Source organism: Canis lupus, chromosome X (assembly GCF_011100685.1).
Source record: "Canis lupus familiaris isolate Mischka breed German Shepherd chromosome X, alternate assembly UU_Cfam_GSD_1.0, whole genome shotgun sequence".
NCBI lineage: Eukaryota > Metazoa > Chordata > Mammalia > Carnivora > Canidae > Canis > Canis lupus.
The window spans coordinates 77,543,690-77,562,794 of NC_049260.1; the positions used below are offsets into that span (position 1 = coordinate 77,543,690).

A 19,105-nucleotide genomic window follows, 5' to 3' on the forward strand; every position below is an offset into this window, starting at 1 on the left:
GCTAAGTCAGTGGAGCAAGCAACTCCTGATCTTGGGGTGATGAGTTCCAGCCCCAGTTTGGGTTTGGAGCCTCCTTACAAAGCAAAATAGGGGCACCTGGGTGGCTCAGTCTGTTAAGCATACAACTCTTGACTTTGGCTCAAGTCATGATCTCAGGCTCATGAGATCAAGCCCCATATTAGGCTCCACACTAGGAGTGGGGCCTGCTTAAGATTCTCTCTCTCCTTCTGCCCTTCCCCCTGTTCATGCTCTCTCTCAAAAACAAAACACATACAAAAAACAAAATATTACATTCTAGTCACTGACATTTTAAATGAACACTTGGAAAATTTCTGGATTCTGGCCCATTAAAAAGTGTCATTATATAATGGTAAAAAGTATATAGTCACCAGGGAAAAAAATCTATATTACAATGTCAAATTGCTATGAAGATCTAACAACTGCATATCTCCACACCCAGCTATGAGGTACATGGGAATTGCCAATTATTATTTATATGATGAGAAAACTACATGTTTACTTATTGCAAATGCATGTTAAAGATCAACTTCCACCCACAAGTATATGGTCAAGTAATCTTTGACAAAGCAGGAGAGAATATGCAATGGAAAAAGGCTCTTCAGCAAATGGTGTTGGGAAAACTGGACAGCTACATGCAGAAGAATGAAACTGGACCACTTTCTTTCACCATACACAAAACTAAGTTCAAAATGGATGAAAGACCTAATTGTGAGACAGGAAACTATGAAAATCTTAGAGAACACAGGTAGCAACCTCTTTGACCTTGGCTGTAGCAACTTCTTACTAGACACATCTCCAGAGGCAAGAGAAACAAGAGCAAAAGTGAACTATTAGGACTTCATAAAGATAAAAAGCTGAAGTGAAGGAAACAATCAAACTAAAAGGTGGCCTACGGAATGGAAGAAGGTATTTGCAAATTACATTTCTGATGAAGTGTTAGTATCCAAATCTGTAAAGAAATAATCAAACTCCACACCCAAAAAACAAATAATCCAGCTAAGAAATGGGCAGAAGACATGAATAGACAATTTTCCAAAGAAGACATTCAGATGGACAACAGACACATGAAAAGATGCTCAACATCACTCATCAGCAGGAAAATGCAAATCAAAATTACACTGAGGGACACCTGGGTGGCTCAGTGGTTGCACGTCTGCCTTTGGCTAAGGGCATGATCCCAGGGTCCTGGGATCGAGTCCCACACCAGGCTCCTCGCAGAGAGCCTACTTCTCCCTCTGCCTATGTCTCTGCCTCTCTCTGTGTGTCTCTCATGAGTAAATACATTAAAATCTTTTAAAAAACTATAGGCACGCCTGTGTGTCTCAACGGTTGAGGGTCTGCCTTCAGCTCAGGGTGTGATCCCAGAGTTCTGGGATCAAGTCCCACATCGGGCTCCCTTCGAAGAGCCTGCTTCTCCCTCTGCCTATGTCTCTGCCTTATCCCTGTGTCTCTCATGAATAATTAAATAAAATCTTTTTTAAAGACAAAAATAAAAATAAACTAAAATAAATTTTAAAAAGCTATAATAAGATATCACTTCACACCAGTCAGAATGGCTACAATTAACAACACAGGAATCAGTAGATGTTGGTGAGCATACAGAGAAAGGGAAATCCTCTTACACTTTTGGTGGGAATGCAAATTGGTACAGCCCCTCTGGAAAATAGGATGGAAGTTCCTCAAAATTAGAACTACCCTGAGATTCAGCAATTGCACTACTAGGTATTTACCCAAAGGATACAAAAATACAGATTTGAAGAGGTACATGCACCTCAATGTTTATAGCAGCATTATCAACACTAACCAAACTATAGATAAAACCCAAATGTCTATCAACTGACAATGGATAGAGATGTGACATACTCATACAGTGGAATATTACTCAGCCGTCAAAAAGAATGAAATCTTGCCATTTGCAATGGCATGGATGGAGCTACAATGTATTATGCTAAGCAAAATAAGTCAGAGAAAGACAAATACAATATGATTTTACTCATATGTAGAATTTAAGAAACAAAGCAGATGAACATAGAGGAAGGGGAGAAAAAGAGAGGGGGAAGCAAACCATAAGAGACTCTTAAGGACAGAAAACAAACTGAGGGTTGTTGGAGGGCTGTGGGTCGGGGGTGGGCTAAATGGGTGATGAGTATTAAGGAAAACACTTGTTATGATGAGGACTGGGTGTTGTATGTAAGTGATGAATCACTAAATTCTACTCCTGAAATCAATATTACACTATATGTTAACAACTGGAATTTAAATAAAAATTTGAAAAAAAAGACCAACTTCCTTTACCAACTAGACAATTATGTTTCAGGAAAAAAAGGCTTCCCTAAGATGAACCTCAATAGTTGCTACACAGCATGTAGACACTGAAGGAATAAAATTCCACCTGCTAAACCACTTCTCCCACAATGAGATCAAAATAGCTCTCTATTTTTAGACTAGTCTATGAACCTCACAAGAGCTATTCCACATCACACTTCTGTTCAAATCTATGAACAAACTTGAGCCAGGCATCAATTTCCACCAGGAGAGTGAAGTGTTGGAGTCTTCTGAGGACTGCTGTTCTTGAATCTGGAGTAGAAGCTTCAGCAGCTATCAAGACACAAATCCTCAGAACCTGCCTTCTTCAAGCACCTGATGTGAGTTGGGCCACCGGCATGAAGAGCTACACAGGGAGAGACGGATCAGGAATCACTATGATTTACTGGCGTATTTGTTCAGCACCATGCCAGGCCCTGGGTTAGTGGCAATCACACTAACACAACTGGATCGTGATCATAACAACCACGATTTAATGGGCTTCTCACAGAGCCTTTTTCTCCTCCTTTCCTGGTTTATCCTCCAACAACAAAGTTGAAAAGGAGTAAGAATTCACCTGAATTCATATCGACATTCATGATTCCACAGCAACCTCGGGGCCATGGGCTTGCTCGTGTGTATCAGTGACTGTTCTCAGTGATCCTGTGGGTGAAGCATTCTCATGCCATTTTACAGATGGGTCAAACAAGAAGTCTCAAGAAAATATTTGCCAACATATAACATATCACCCAGTGCACATCCCCTCAAGTGCCCCCCTCAGTGCCCAGCCCGTCACCTCACCCCATCCCCCTCCCACCTTCCTTTCCACTACCTTACCACTACTTATTTGTTTCCCAGAGTTAGGTGTCTCCCATGTTTTGTAACCTTCACTGATATTTTCATTCATTTTCTCTCCTTTCCCCTTTATTCCCTTTCACTATTTTTTTATATTCCCCAAATGAATGAGACCATATAATGTTTGTCCTTCTCCGATTGACTTATTTCACTCAGCATAGTACCCTCCAGTTCCATCCACGTCAAAGCAAATGGTGGGTATGCACCGTTTCTAATGGCTGAGTAATATTCCATTGTATATACAGACTACATCTTCGTTATCTATTCATCTTTCTTTTTTTTAATTTTTTATTTATTTATGATAGTCACAGAGAAAGAGAGAGAGAGAGAGGCAGAGACACAGGCAGAGGGAGAAGCAGGTTCCATGCACCGGGAGCCTGATGTGGGATTCGATCCAGGGTCTCCAGTATCGCGCCCTGGGCCAAAGGCAGGCGCCAAACCGCTGCACCACCCAGGGATCCCTCTATTCATCTTTCGATGGACACTGAGGCTCCTTCCACAGTTTGGCTATTGTGGACATTGCTGCTATAAACATTGGGGTGCAGGTGTCCTGCCATTTCACTGCATCTGTATCTTTGGGATAAATCCTCAGCAGTGCAATTGCTGGGTCATAGGGCTTCTATTTTTAACTCTTTGAGGAACCTCCACACAGTTTTCCAGAGTGGCTGTACCAGTTCACATTCTCACCAACAGTGCAGGAGGGTTCCCTTTTCTCCGCATCCTCTCCAACATTTGTGGTTTCCTGCCTTGTTAATTTTCTCCATTCTCACTGGTGTGAGGTGGTATCTCATTGTGGTTTTGATTTGTATTTCCCTGATGGCAAGGGATGTGGAGCATTTTCTCATGGGCTTGTTGGCCATGTCTATGTCTTCCTCTGTGAGATTTCTGTTCATGTCTTTTGTCCATTTCAGGATTGGATTGTTTCTTGGGTGTTGAATTTAATAAGTTATCTATAGGTCTAGGATACTAGCCCTTTATCTGATAGGTCATTTGCAAATATCTTCTCCCATTCTGTAGGTTGTCTTTGAGTTTTGTTGACTGTTTCTTTTGCTGTGCAGAAGCTTCTTATTTTGATGAAGTCCCAGTAATTCATTTTTGCTTTTGTTTCCCTTGCCTTCATAGATGTATCTTGCAAGAAGTTGCTGTGGCCAAGTTCAAAAAGGGTGTTGCCTGTGTTCTCCTCTAGGATTTTGATGGATTCTTGTCTCACATTTAGATCCTTTATCCATTTTGAGTTTATCTTTGTGTATAGTGTAAGAGAATGGTCCAGTTTCATTCTTCTGCATGTGTCTGTCCAGTTTTTCCAGCCATAGAACACGATTTAAATGAAAAGACAAAATGAAAACCTACAGCTATCAAAATTTCAGGGTCAGAAAACAAATTGTTGCCAGGATTGGGATGGGGAAAATGGGACTACAAAGGGAACAGGGGAATTTTTTCCAAGATGTAACTCTTGTATATATTGATTGTGGTAGTGGTTATACAACTGTATGCATTTTTCAAGACTCATGGAACTGTATACTAAAAGGATTTAATTTTTTTCTAAATTATAACCTAATGAAAATTATTTTTAAAATAGTCATTTTAAAAATGAAGAATTTAAGTGTTATTCTGTGATTCCAATGTCATATCTGAAAAATCAGTTGATGAAAAGAGCAATGTATCTATTCATGTATGTATATTTCAATATGCATAGAAAAATGAATGCCAAGTAAAATCAAATGATAGCAGTGGTTACCTTTGGGGAACAGGATGGAGAAATATTGGTCAGGAAAAAGATTTTCACTATAGCTGGAGGGCATTATAAACTACACATAAATTATTTCTATTTATAATCCATTATGAAATAGCATATGTGGAAGATATTCTGATAATAACAGTACTGAGAAGTATAAAAATGATATTCAATAAACATTTAAAACATTTGTCTAACTCTTTGTTCTACTAAAATTAATGTAGGAATGATAACTAGCTTCTTCTTGTTTATAATAGAAAAAATGCAAAAAATAGAATGTTCAGTGGATACAACTAAAATTTAAATAAATGTGATCTATATTCCTTCTTTTTTTTATTCCTTCTGAATTATAATTCATTAAGGGAAAATGTTATGCCCTGAGTGAATAATAATAATCTATTTTTTAAGATTATTTACTTATTGATGAGATACACAGAGAGAGAGGCAGAGACATAGACAAAGGGAGAAGCAGGTTCCCTGCAAGGAGCCCAATGTGGAATTCGATCCAGGAGCCCCTGGAGCCCGGGATCACACCCTAAGCCAAAGGCAGATGCTCAACCACTGAGCCACCCAGGCATCCCAATAATATCTTTTAAAGAACATCAAATGATCAGGACCTGAGTCTGAGTATTATAATAACAGAAAAAAATGTCAAAAAAATAATAAAGAAAATAAAATAAAGAAAAAAATGTCAAAGAGGAATATGGGTCTCTTGTCATGAACATAAGAATTTCTAGATGTTTCAGGAGTGCCTGGATGGTTCAGATGGTTCAGCCTCAAACTCTTTTTTTTTAAATTATTTTTATTTTTATTTATTTATGATAGTCACAGAGAGAGAGGCAGAGACATAGGCAGAGGGAGAAGCAGGCTCCATGCACTGGGAGCCCGACGTGGGATTCAATCCCAGGTCTCCAGGATCGTGCCCTGGGCCAAAGGCAGGCGCTAAACCGCTGCACCACCCAGGGATCCCCAGCCTCAAACTCTTGATTTCAGTTCAGGTCATGATCTCAGGGTCCCGGGCTTAAGCCCCACTTCAGGCTTTGCACTCAACAGGGAGTCTGTTTGGGAATTCTCCCTCTCCTTTTCCCTCTGCCTCGGCCTCTGCCCCTCCCCACCTCTCTCTCTCTGTCTCTCTCAAATAAATAAATGAATCTTTTTTTGAAAAAGGAATTTCTAGGTCTTTCAGACCCAGAAAAGGAAAGTGGACTGTGTGTCTCAATGACCTTTTTCTTCCCTTAGCAAGAGTTATAAACTATTGAAGGATCAGCTGCCCCCCAACCCTCTTTACCTTGTGTAATACATTCACAGGGGTGGGAGAATCAGGAGTCTCACTTCCTAGCCCAAGTCCTGTCTTATGTCATCATCAGTCACTATCCATACATCAGGTTTCCAAAGTAACAAGGACACAGTCCTGTCACCTCAGCAACAGAGGCTCCATCCACAAGGCTGCTTTTCTGACTGCTCCACTCTGTTTGCAAGGAAGTGAGATATTTCTACTTTCAGAGTGCGACACCTTCCTGGCTACAAGAAGCAAGTAGACTCTCACCCGGTTGTAAACTGTCCATTGCCTTCCCAGAGCTCTGCAGGTAAAATGCAAACTCCTGACCGCGGCCTAGAGAACTCTGTGTGCTTTGGCCCCTGCCTTCCTTACTAGTTCTGGGACCACTCCTTCTCTCACACTCACTCTGCTACACTGGCCTCACTCCATTACAAAAAGGCTAAACTGCTTCCTACCACAGGGCCTTTGCACATGCTACCCTTGCTGCCTGGGATTCTCTCCCACCCTAGCTCTCTCCTGCTCACACTTCAGGTTACCCTTTAAATGTAATTTCTCAGAGAAGATTTCTTTACTTTCTTAACATCTAAATAATATTCTTAACATCTTAACATTCTTAACATCTAAATAATGTTGTTCTTTCACAGGATACTGATTTTGTACCATGAAGGCCATTTGAGCAAAAGTGCTTGACAAAAAGGGAAAAAATACAAATAAAGTAGATGGCATAGTCCCTGGAATATAGTTGTTACTCTATCCAGGTACCATACCCTCTTTGACCTGGCTCCCTGGTACAATTATCTTTGATAGCTGAGGAGAGAAGAGAAGAGATGACTCACCGAAGGTCCTGTCAACAGTGAAGGCTCAGGCACTGAGACTCAGGCAGCACTTCTGACTTTTGCTTCAGTGTCCCTCCCTATAAATCCACAGTCAGCAAATGCCTCCTCTTTCTGGAGCTCCAAGAAGGTCCCAGCCTCCCAGCTCATGAATACACCTGAATTGAACCTACTAGACCCAAAAAGGCATAATCATTCAGTAGAAAATGCTAAGTCTTTTTCTCCCACCCCACTCCATCAGACAATTCATTCTATAGCATTCTTTGTCACAGAAATGACTCTAAATCTCTTATATAATGTAGCTGAAGGTGTCTGTTTTTCTTTTAGCATTCTCAAAATTCTCTCTAAGACATAGTGACAATCTTGAGGAAAATGAAATTTCTCTTAAGGAAGGGAAAAGATGGAATGAGAAGGAAACCAATATTTGCTATCAGTCTCTTCCATATATTTTAGATAATCTGTTTGGTATCAGGATATGCTTTTACGGATTATAAGAGTGAGGCTCAGAGAAGTTAAAGTACAGGCCAGAGTCACACAACTATTAAGATAAAGAAATGCTATCATAATCCAGATGTGCTTGATTCAAAGTCCTGTGTTTGGAACCAGGCACTTCACTTCCTCTTTAGATGGAAAAAGCAGAGTAATGGGGACTCATACACATTTTGTTGGATTGTAACCTTATATCAACTTACAGAGCAATTTGATCATATCTAGCAGTTTGTGCCTATCTGATGATACCTCAAATGGACCCATAAGTAAATACTCAGAGCCACTGTCAGGTGTGCCCAAGGAGGCCTATACAGGAAAGGCCTTTATACCACCCTTTTTAAAAGCACAAATCTGAAAATAACTTAAACATTCATTAACAGATTATTCTGGATAAATAAATCATGGTACAACCATACAGTGAAATACAACATACCAGTCCAAAACAAAATGTAGATGAATCTCAGAAACAAAATATGTGATGGAACCTGCAAGCTATACAATGATACCTAGGTAAACCCATGTAGATATGTGACCCAAACTCAAATTTGTCTGTATACCCAATATGCAGTATGCCAATATTTGAGACAGCAGTTTTGAAGTAAAGAAAACTTTATTATCAGAAGGGCAGCCCAATGAGAAGGCAGGGGATCATTCCTAAAGCTGCCTTGCCCCAAGACTAGGGACAGCTAATAGGATGGTAGAGGATTTCTTGAAACTTTGGGTGGGGGGACCTTGAAACAATCTAGAGGTAAGCACTTTTCCAGACAATGAGGTGATATTTGGGACCTGGTATGATCAGATTCAAAAAGAAAGATGTTGCTGTCCAGTCCCCACTAGGTTTCTATGATCAGTGGGTAAACAGGCATTAGGGGTAAAAAGGCAAAATTAATGATCATGAATGATATTGAGAGGTGAATAAAGCATATGTAGGGAACAAAACAATGTGGAGCTAAGTTAATAATGGAACTAATGTAACTATAGTTTTGCTTATGCTTTCAGAACAGGTCTAGGAACTAAACATCAGGCCTCACATATAGTGAGGAATATGACTATCCTATGAAGTTCTATTAAAATATAGATGTTTAGGACATACCCTAGACTTAACAAATCTTTCTCTTTATTTGACATCCCCTTGAAGTATATTCTTACTGCATGCTTGGTATATTCATGGTATATTGTGTATGTTATGTCCTGGGATTATTATATATCTTTGTTTTTGAGAGAGAGAGAGAACTCATGTGCTAGCAGGAGTGGGGGTATGGGGGAGGAGCAGAAGGAAAGAGAATCCCAAGTAGGCTCTATACCCAGCATGGTGCCCAACATGGGCTTGATCTCACAACCCTGAGATCATGACCTGAGCTGAAATCAAAAGTCAGATACTTAATGACTGAGTCACCTAGGTGCCCTGGTTTATTATATATCTTGAATTTTTTTTAATTTCCCTTTTAAAAATTATGTTCATCTATTTTTTGCAAATCAGATGTAATATTCATTGTCTTCATTGAAAATATGCATAATAATGATCCTTAAACACATTTTGTCTAAAACTTTGTGGATTGTCTTTTTTATCATTGTTTTGCATGCCATAGAAACAAAATTTCCTTGTCAATTATATTATTCTTGTTATAAGCTCCTCAACTTTTTCACTTTCGAAAATTACCATCAATAAGTTCACCACAGGGATATCTGGGTGACTCAGTTGGTTGAGCATCCAACTCTTGGTTTTAGCTTAGGTCCTGATCTTAGCCCTGCATCAGGCCTCTATGCTCAGTGTGGAGTCAGCCTAGGGTTCTCTCTGTCCCATCTCCCTCTGCCCCTCACCCCACTTGTGCTCTCTCTAAAATAAATAAAATCTTTAAAAAAAATAAATAAAATAAATTAACCACAGCTATTTTAAGCTTCTGTAATCTATTCCAATTCTGACACGATTCCCATGTTTTTCCACACCATGAAACAGTTTTCCAACATCAGCTGGGTGTCCTACATTTCAATAAATTCTGACACTATCTACCTAGAGTAGATACCACTAACTTCAGACATCAATCTCAAGTCCAGGTTTTCACCTATGCCTCTGACTGATAAGCTATAAATTTGAAAGTTCCAATCACCCCCACCTTGGGTTTGATTAATTTGCTACCATGGATCACAGAAATCAGAGAAACATTTTATTTACTTATTTTACTCACTCATTGTACTTACTATATTGCTGGTTTAATATAAAAAGATATAACTCTTCCAAATTCCAGATGGAATAGATGCATAAAGGAAGGTATAGGGAAAAGGGTGCATAGCTTTCATACCATCTACAAGTGTACCACCTTCCCCAAATCACCATGTGTTCACCAACACAGAATGGCTCTGGGCCCCATGTTTTTGGGTTTTTATGGAGGGTTCATTATGTAAGCATGATTGATTAAATCATTGACCGTTGCTTATTTTAAGTGGTTTTTTTTTCCAGTAATTTCTATGCACAATGTGGAACTTGAACTCATGACCCCAAGATCGAAAATCTCTTGCCCTGAGACACCTGGGTGGCTCAGTGGTTGAGCATCTGCCTTTGGCTTAGGGCGTGATCCCAGGATCCTTGGGATGGAGTCCCACATCAGGTTCCTTGCAGGGAGCCTGCTTCTCCCTCTGCCTCTGCCTCTCTCTCTGTCTCTCATGAATAAATAAATAAAATCTAAAAAAAAAAATCTCTTGCCCTACTGACTGAGCCAGCCAGGAGCTCCTGCAAATGGTTATTGAACTCTGTATCCAGCCCGTCTCCCTTCCACAAAGGGTAGTGTGGGATAGGACAGAAAGTTCCAACTCTCTAATTGCAAGATTGTTTCCACTACAAACCAGCCCAATCTTAGGTTACCTCAGGCCTTTACAAATTGCCTCATTAGCATAACAAAAGATAATATTATTGCTCTCTTCACTTAGGAAATTCTAAGTGTTTTTGGAGCTCTGTGCTAGGAACAGAGACAAAGACCAAATATATATTTCTTATTATAAACCAAAATGTCATATCTATAAATAGGGTTTTTTAAATAAATAGGTTTTGTTTTACTGTGATGCTTGCCCAAAGTCCCTGAAATCAGCTACATGACAGAGTTTATGTCTTTGGGAAAGAAGAACTGCTTCAGAACGCTGTGGAAATCGATGTCAATACAAAGAGGTTGAGAATTTGTCTAGTAAAGAAATCAATGAGTGAGCCCTTTACATTATTTACATATATATTAAAAGGATGAGTAGCCAAAGGTTCCTCTTACCTTAGCATTGGGGGAAAAATGCAAAAGGAGCCAGAAGACTGCAACATGGATTATAGGACACCCTATTTCTGGGGAGTCAATACTGTCCTGGAGCGAAACAGTTTTATGGCCTATAGTACCTCAAAAAAGAGAGGCAGAAAGACTTACACTTCATCAGATTCCAGGAAGCAACAAGAAGCTCTTATGATAACTTCCTGCTAGATAAGAAGGCAAGTGGGAAATGCTGTGGTAACAGCTTCTCAGAAGGCTTCCGTGCTCTCATGCTCTGGAAAACCAACAAAAGGCATTCTTTCATGACTCAGATGAGCTGAGATTCAAGTCTAGCCTACATGGCCAATGTGGACTGATGCAAAGTTGCTGTAGTGCTAGAAAGGAGATGTTTCCCCAAAAAAGACTATGCTAGGTATTTTACCCTACTGACACTTGAAAGAGTACATTTGTGGATATGGACTTCTGAAGTCTTTGCCTCAGCAACTTAAACCATACCAATGAACTTAGTCATGATTTCCAGGATGCTTTTTTCGTTCAGTAGATGGGTCCATGAGACTACTAACCCAAGATCCAGCGGAACAAGAGTTAATTATATAGGACTGAATTGACCTGATGAGGGATGATTGTAGTTTTTGTTTGGAATATTGTTTAATCTATATTCTGGGTATATAATGTGGCCCCACATCTTTCTGACATTATCTGTAACCCATAACAATTTACTACATAATGTATTTGTAAATTGAAATAAAACATTTGTTACTGACTTTTTTTCTCACTGACCCCTAACCCTCTGTAGAATTTACAAACTCTAATTGGATCTTCTTACTTTCCATTGCAATAGAATGATGTGCATAGATTCAGTAAAAATGTGTGCTCCTTGGAGCATGGTAGCAATGAAGATGATGAAGATGTCCAATAAAATAGGACATGCCCCAGACTGGAGGCTATGGCCCCATCAATTATAAGTGGAGCCTGTCAGACTACAGCATGTTTGCTGTGGGCATTGGGACATTGCTCTTAGGATACTAGAGCAAAATGAAGTGGAACCACAAAGAAAGGTGACTGCAGATTGAGGATTGGAGGCCTGTATCTTGCTGATGCCATTGTTGCAGGCAGAGAAGGGAGCCCGATGTGGGGCTCAACCCCAGGACCCCAGGACCAGAACCCCAGGACCAGGACCCCAAGACCACAACCTGAGCTCTAGGCAGATGGGTAACCAACTGAGCCATCCAGGCACCCCAATAATAAGAAGCTTTCAAAGTAAATGTGAAGGGTGGCTCAGTCAGTTGAGCATCTGCTTTTGGCTTAGTCATGATACTGGGATCCTGGGATTGCCAAAGTCAAGTCCAGCTCTCTGCTCAGCGGGGAGCCTACTCCTCCTTCTCCCTCTGTTTCTCCCCCTGCTTGTGTTCTTTCTCTCTCTGTGCCAAATAAATAAATAAAATCTCTTTTTAAAAAAGTACAATGTGAAAATCCCACAGCTAACATCATACTCAATGGTGAAAGACTAAAATCTTTCCTCTAAGATCAGGAACAAAACAAGTTTGCCCATTTTTACCACTTTAATTCAACATAGTACTGAAAATTCTATCCAGGGCAATTAGGTAAGAAAAATAAATTAAAAGCCCAAATTGAAAAGGAAGAAAGATTATCCCTGTTAACAGATGACATACTCTAATATATAGAAAAATATAAAGATTCCACACAAAAAATACTGTTAGAACTAATAAACTAATTCAGCAAAGTTGTAAGATATGAAATCAATACATACAAATCAGGTATGACAGGCTTAATATTGCTAAGATGTCAATACTACTAGACATTTATACACTGAAGAATAAATCCAAAGAAAATGACCAAAGAAACACACTAACATATAAATACAAAACATTCCTAATAGAGGAAAAAATTATGTGAACTTCGTTCAATTTGCTGAATAAAAAATCTGTATAATAGGGATGCCTGGGTGGCTCAGCAGTTGGGCATCTGCCTTTGGCTCAGGGTGTGATCCTGTGTCTGGGGTTGGGTCCACATCGGGCTCCCCATAGGGAGGCTGCTTCTCTCTCTGCCTATGTCTCTGCCTCTCTCTCAGTGTCTCTCATGAATAAATAAAATATTTTTTTCAAAAAATCTATATAATAAAATACTTTGAAATTATCAAAATTATGACAGGTTTTTATAACAGTTTTGATTCTCATAGCATATAATTCATCCATTTAGAATGCCTAATTCAGTGGTTTTTAGTTATTCACAGAGTTGTGCCACCATCACCACTATGTATCTTAGAACTCTTTCATCACCCCAAAAGAAACTATATTCATTAGCAGTAACTACTCATTTTCCACTAACTTTCCCCAACCAAGCCCTAAGCAACTATTAATCTTTCTGTCTCTAAAAATATGCCTAGTCTAGACGTTTCATATTAATGGAATCATACCATATGTAGTCTTTTTAATTTTATTTTTTAGTGTAGAATGTCTGGGAAGTTACAATTATCTACCTATCTCCAGTATAATTAATGTACAGTGTTATATTAGTTTCAGATGTACAAGAGAGTGATTAAACAAATCTATACATTACTCAGTGCTCATCATGATAAGGTACTTTTAATCTCCTTTACCTGCCCAACCACCTACCTCCCCTCTGGTAACCATCAGTTTGTTCTATATATCTAAGGGTCTAGGGGTACCTGGGTGGCTCAGTTGGTTAAGTGTCTGCCTTCAGCTCAGGTCATGATCCCAAGGTCCTAGGGTTGAGCCCAGTGTCAGGCTCTCTTCTCAGCAGGAAAATCTGCTTCTCCCTCTCCCTCTGCCCCTGCTCCTGTGCGCTCTCTCTCTCTCTGGCATAAATAATTTTAAAATATTTTTAAAGTGCCTGTTTTTTGTCTTTTTGTCTTTTTTCATTTGCTTTGTTTCTTTTTTTATTTATTTTTCATGAGAGACACAGAGAGAGGCAAAGACATAGGCAGAGGGAGAAGCAGGTTCCCAGAGGGAAGCCCAATGTGGGACTCTGGGATCACGCCCTGAGTTGAAGGCAGACACTCAGTCACTGAGCCACCCAGGCGTCCCATTTGCTTTGTTTCTTAAATTCCACATATGAGTGAAATCATGATATTTAGTCTTTTCTGATTGGTTTCTTTTATCATTTTCTACAGTGCCTTCACCATTTGACATTTCCACCATCACTGTGTGATTGTTCCAATTTCTCTACATATTTGTCAACACCTATTATCTGTCTAAATAAATAAATTTATTTCTAAGTGTTTTATTTGTTTTGATGCTATTTTAAATGGAAACATTTTCTTACCTTCCATTTCAAATTTTTACTGCTAGCATATAGAAATGCAATTGATTCTTATATTGACCTGAACTCATTTATTAGTTCTCATAGCTCTTTAGTGGATTTTTTGGGATTTTTTATATATAAGGTCATGTCATCTGCAAATAAAGGAAGCTTTATTTCTTTCCCTTACAATCTGGATGCCTTTTATTTCATTGTACTTACTTATAAGTACTTGATTACGTCAGAAAATAAGAATCTTCATTTTTTAACTATTTAATTATACAAATATAATTTCCATAATAACCTATTTTTCACTACTGACCAGAGATGGATTCTTATCACATACTAAATACTTTTATACTTGGGTATGTTAGTGGGATCTCTGTGTTTTATTCCTCCTGCTATGCTTATTCCAATACCACATTGAGTTTAGCTTGTAGCTTTATAAATCATTCTGCTTCCTTGAAGTGTGAGTTCCTTTATCAGGTATAAATGAAATCCAAACTAGGTAAGATAAAGTAGCCAACACAGTGCCTGGCACTTAGGTGGTATTCTCTAGAGGGCAATACCACATCCTGTGGTTATCCTTTGTGTCCCACCACCCATAGTAATTGTGATTTATAAATAGTTAATAATTTTTACTTTTTTTTCTAGAGCCCAACATTTTAATTATTTTTCTTAACCAAACATCCAAGGATAACCAGGGTAAACAATGTATTAAGAAGATATGTAATGAAATCTGTACTGATGGACAATTGTGATATTCCATTTTTCCATTACATACAAAGCCTACATAATTGATACTGTATTCCCAGTTCCAGCAAAGAATAAACGCATAACAAACAGTTATTATGGGAATTTAAAAAATACAAAGCATTTTTTAAAACATAAGATTAGTTTTAGCACATTATTAATTCTCTCCATGGGTAAATATTAGAAGGAAATACTGAACCAAAATGTCATATTTAGGATCCCTGGGTGGCGCAGCGGTTTAGCGCCTGCCTTTGGCCCAGGGCGCGATCCTGGAGACCAGGGATCGAATCCCACATCGGGCTCCCGGTGCATGGAGCCTGCTTCTCCCTCTGCCTATGTCTCTGCCTCTCTCTCTCTCTCTCTCTGTGACTATCATAAATAAATAAAAATTTTAAAAAAATGTCATATTTATTTTATTTTATTTTATTTTATTTTATTTATTTTATTTTATTTTTCATATTTATTTTAAAACAATTTACCAGCTTACTTTTCAGAACATTTTTTTTACCATACCACTCAAGAGCAGGAAAGAGTGCATATGTCCCCAATCCCTTAAGAAATCGGTATGCATTTTCAGATAGATCAATGGTTTTCCTTAATTGTTCATGTCTTTGTTATCTTATTTTTAAAGGCCTTCTACACAAAAAGCTTAAGTGGAAACAGAGACTACTTATTCAGAACTTGTTATAACAAGGCAGTCAGCCACCATTACTTTTATTTGGCAGAGACTGGAAGTCTCTAGGGAGTGGAAAAACTTTAGCTCAAGCAAAAGAGAAGACTAAGTATTATTCTCGGATTGGAGATTGTTGGCATAGGGTTGCTAGAAGCAGGCTAAGAGAACATCTTATGTGATTGGTTTGGGGAGCATATGTGGATTTCTCTTGTTGAGAGGGGTTCAAAAAATAGGGAGGTTGTCAATCGTTGATCAGAGGCTGTGGTTTGGCTTCCTGAGGCTGCTTGCTGCAGAGGTTGCGGTTCTCAGTTCTATTGTCATGTACGATCAGGTCATTGTCTGTTGTATATTTAGTCTCTCACTTAGAAAAAAAATTGTTCTTTTATTCTGCTTCAAATATAATTTTAGTTTTAGATTTCAATAATTAGAAAATGTATGTGCGCATGTCAGGAAAAAGGAATAATTTCATTTTGAGGGGAACAGTTTCCTAATTTTTTTCTAAAGTGCAATATTCTGGGCACGTGGGTGGCTCTGTCGGTTGAGCCTCAGACTCTTGATTTCCCCTCAGGTCAGGATCTCAGGGTCCTGGGATGGAGCCCGGTAGGGGCTCCGAGCTCAACTGGGAGTCGCTGGATGCCCCTCCCCCTTTATTTCTCTAAAATAAAAAAATAAATCTTTAGAAAATAAAAGTGCAATATTCTATGTACGACATTAAAGTTCACATTCATACGATTTCATTGGCTGGCTCTAGTTCTTTCAATGGAAATTAAGAGCAACATGGTCAAGACTCCTCCCCCGCACCGCTCAACCCATTAAAAAAGCCTCTGAGGTTTTTATTAAATTTATTCCTTGGATCACCTCAAGAAGAGAAAAAGGTCAAAACTGCCCAGAGAGGTGCGGGGTGACCCGCAACGCCCCCCGCCCCGGCTGCTGGGCGGGGCGGCAGGGGGGAGGGGGGCGAGCTCCGGTGACGCGACGCTCACGTGACCAACCCGGCGCAGATCTGGGCACCAGTCCGGGAGCCCGCCCTCTTCCTTGCGGTCGGATCCGGAGCGGTTTGCTAGCTCTTAATTGTTGCTCCAGGTTCTTTCAGGTCAGTGTGAGGGCCTTCGTCGCTGCCTGCGGAACCCTGGAATGGGGGATGGGGGTGAGGCACGGACACGGAGAAGAAAAAGGGTGGGAATGGGGTCCGTGTTGAGAAAAGCTGGCGAGAGTGTAGGTAGAGATGGCGGTGGGAAAATGGCTAAAGGGTGAGCTAGCGACCAATCGGCGGAGGGTCGGAAGAGCGGACACCCCTAGTACCCGTGTCCCCTTTCTCCTCACCTCTTCGCTGCCCTCCGTCCATTTTGGAGCCGGAGCTGGTGAGCTTGGGGGCGCCCCGCCAGTGAGACAGTAAAAATAAACCCCCTTTCCCACTCCATGCGTAGAGAAAAAAAGTTGACCTCGAGAGTGGGGAGGCGAGTTGCCTCCGGGGAAGAAGGACACAGAGATCCAAAATTAGTTTGGAAAACATCCTGGTCTGGCGCCGGAGGCGTGAAAAGAAATGGCGGCTGGGGTGTGGGGGGCGGAGGAAGTGGGGGAGGGAAACGTTGGATGAGAAGGGCCGGGATTCTGGAAAGGGGCTCCGAGTCCCTGTGCATCCACCCGAATGCGCAGCCCCTGTGTCCTGTCTTATCTGCAGGTCTGCGTGTCTGTTCTCAGCACTCTGCAGGGCTAGAAAAGGACGAATCTGCTCAGAATTCCTGCAGGTCAGTGAAGAAAGGGGTCTCTGGGCAGGGATCCAGGGGGGGTGGGGAGTGTGGAGGGTAGAGCACCAGCAGAATATGGGGCACCACTGCCCACCTCCTAACACATTTATACACGCTGCTGTGCTGAACAAGCATAGAGAAAATGGCTGGGCTTGCCAGAGAAATGGTTGGCTCATGTGTGTGAGGGGAGAGGGTGGGCAGAAGGCACACGGAAAGGCCGGGCCAGGTCAGGGGAACCCTGATAAGGGGAAAGATGCCAGTACTATCCAGACCTGCATTCCACCCCCAAGCCCTGTTTCCTTGTCTCCTCTTTGTCTCCTCTTCCTCCCCACCCTAGGACAGGAAAAGGAGGGGAAATCTCAACATGGAAAAACTCTGCAATGAAAATGAAGGAATGACTGAGAACCAAGGAAAGATGGAATACAAAGAACAGCCACAGGATGTGGAAGAACCCGAAGTAGATTGTACTCTGGAAAACCAGGAAAAGTTAGAAAATGAGAGAAAGACAGAAGATGAGGAAATACTAAAGGATAAAGAAAAGTCAGAAAGTATGACAAAGCCAAAGGATGGAAAGCCAGCGGAGAACGAGGGAAAGCCAGCGGAGAGCGAGGGAAAGCCAGCGGAGAGCGAGGGGAAGCCAGCGGAGAGCGAGGGGAAGCCAGCGGAGAGCGAGGGGAAGCCAGCGGAGAGCGAGGGGAAGCCAGCGGAGAGCGAGGGAAAGCCAGTGGAGAGCGAGGGAAAGCCAAAAGAAGAAGGAAAACCGGTGAGTGAGGGAAAGCCAAAAGAAGAAGGAAAACCAGTGAGTGAGAGAAAGCCAAAAGAAGAAGGAAAACCAGTGAGTGAGGGAAAGCCAAAAGAAGAAGGAAAACCAGTGAGTGAGGGAAAGCCAAAAGAAGGAAAGCTAGTGAGTGAGGGAAAGCCAAAAGAAGAAAACTTAGAGAGTGAGGGAAAGCCAGTGAATGAGGAAAAGCCAAAAGAAGAAAAGCCAGCCATCGAACCAAGGGCTGCAGGAAAGCGCCCAGCTGGGGATGATGTACCCAGGAAGGCCAAAAGAAAAACCAACAAGGGGCTGGCTCAGTGCCTCAAGGAATATAAGGAGGCCATACACGATATGCATTTGAGCAATGAAGAGATGATAAGAGAATTTGATGAGATGGCCAGGGTAGAGGATGAGGTGAAGAAAACCAGACAGAAATTGGGGGGGTTTATGTGGATGCAAAAAAGTTTACAGGACCCCTTCCACCCGAGGGGCCCAAGGGAACTGAGGGGTGGGTGCAGGGCCCCACAGAGGGGCTTTGAAGACATTCCTTTTGTGTAGTGCCCTTGGCAGGCATTTGCCCTGTGCTTTAACCTTATGCTAATACTTGCTTTAGCTATCACTCTGTTATCCAACTGCAACCCTTGATGTTTCAGTAGATTTTTGTCCATTGCATGGAAAAATGTTTATGGCATATTGTAAAATTAAAAAGAAGAGTTTGATGAACCATATATATGGCATCAGTCCATTTTTGTAAAACTACGAAGGTATTTACTTAGTGATTTATGTACAGAGGAAACTGAAAGCTGTGTCCTGGTTATCTGTGGCTGATTTTTTTTTCTGTTCTTTTTTGTTCATTGTATATTTTCTCCTAAAAAACATAGATTACTTTCATTATGAAAACAATATATACCAAGCAATCAAAATAACTGTTCGTTTAGCTTATGAATACAGTGGAGACACCAAAAATCCTTGGTCAGTATATAAAATGTTTTGTAAAATTCATGTTTGAGACTGGAAGCTGGAAGACTCAACCTGGCCGTTACTACAGATCCATTGCTGTAACAGTCTTGTCATCTTATCAAATGGGATAATACTTGCCTTCCAGGGCTGTAGAGAAGATCAGATGAG

The 19,105-nt window shown here is 40.7% G+C and overlaps 2 protein-coding genes across 3 annotated transcripts; one reads left to right on the forward strand and one right to left on the reverse strand.

Annotated features, from left to right (window-relative positions):
• Positions 1–16,294: 16,294 nt before the first annotated feature.
• LOC111094751 lies at positions 16,295–17,436 on the reverse strand. Its single transcript, XM_038587961.1, has 2 exons — positions 16,793–17,436; positions 16,295–16,598 (listed from the first exon to the last, which is right to left on the reverse strand). The coding sequence occupies exons 1-2, from the start codon at positions 17,391–17,393 to the stop codon at positions 16,564–16,566; spliced, it is 636 nt and encodes a 211-aa protein (XP_038443889.1). The 5' UTR covers positions 17,394–17,436; the 3' UTR covers positions 16,295–16,563.
• Positions 16,413–18,705, forward strand: TCEAL4 (transcription elongation factor A (SII)-like 4). Of its 2 annotated transcripts, none has more exons than XM_038587956.1 (3): positions 16,413–16,562; positions 17,151–17,217; positions 17,555–18,705. In XM_038587956.1, exon 3 carries the CDS (start codon positions 17,582–17,584, stop codon positions 18,533–18,535), a length of 954 nt encoding a protein of 317 aa, XP_038443884.1. In that variant the 5' UTR covers positions 16,413–16,562; positions 17,151–17,217; positions 17,555–17,581; the 3' UTR covers positions 18,536–18,705. The 2 variants fall into 2 exon arrangements, with proteins under 2 accessions (XP_038443884.1, XP_038443885.1); XM_038587957.1 differs by having other exon boundaries at positions 16,535–16,616.
• Positions 18,706–19,105: the final 400 nt, after the last annotated feature.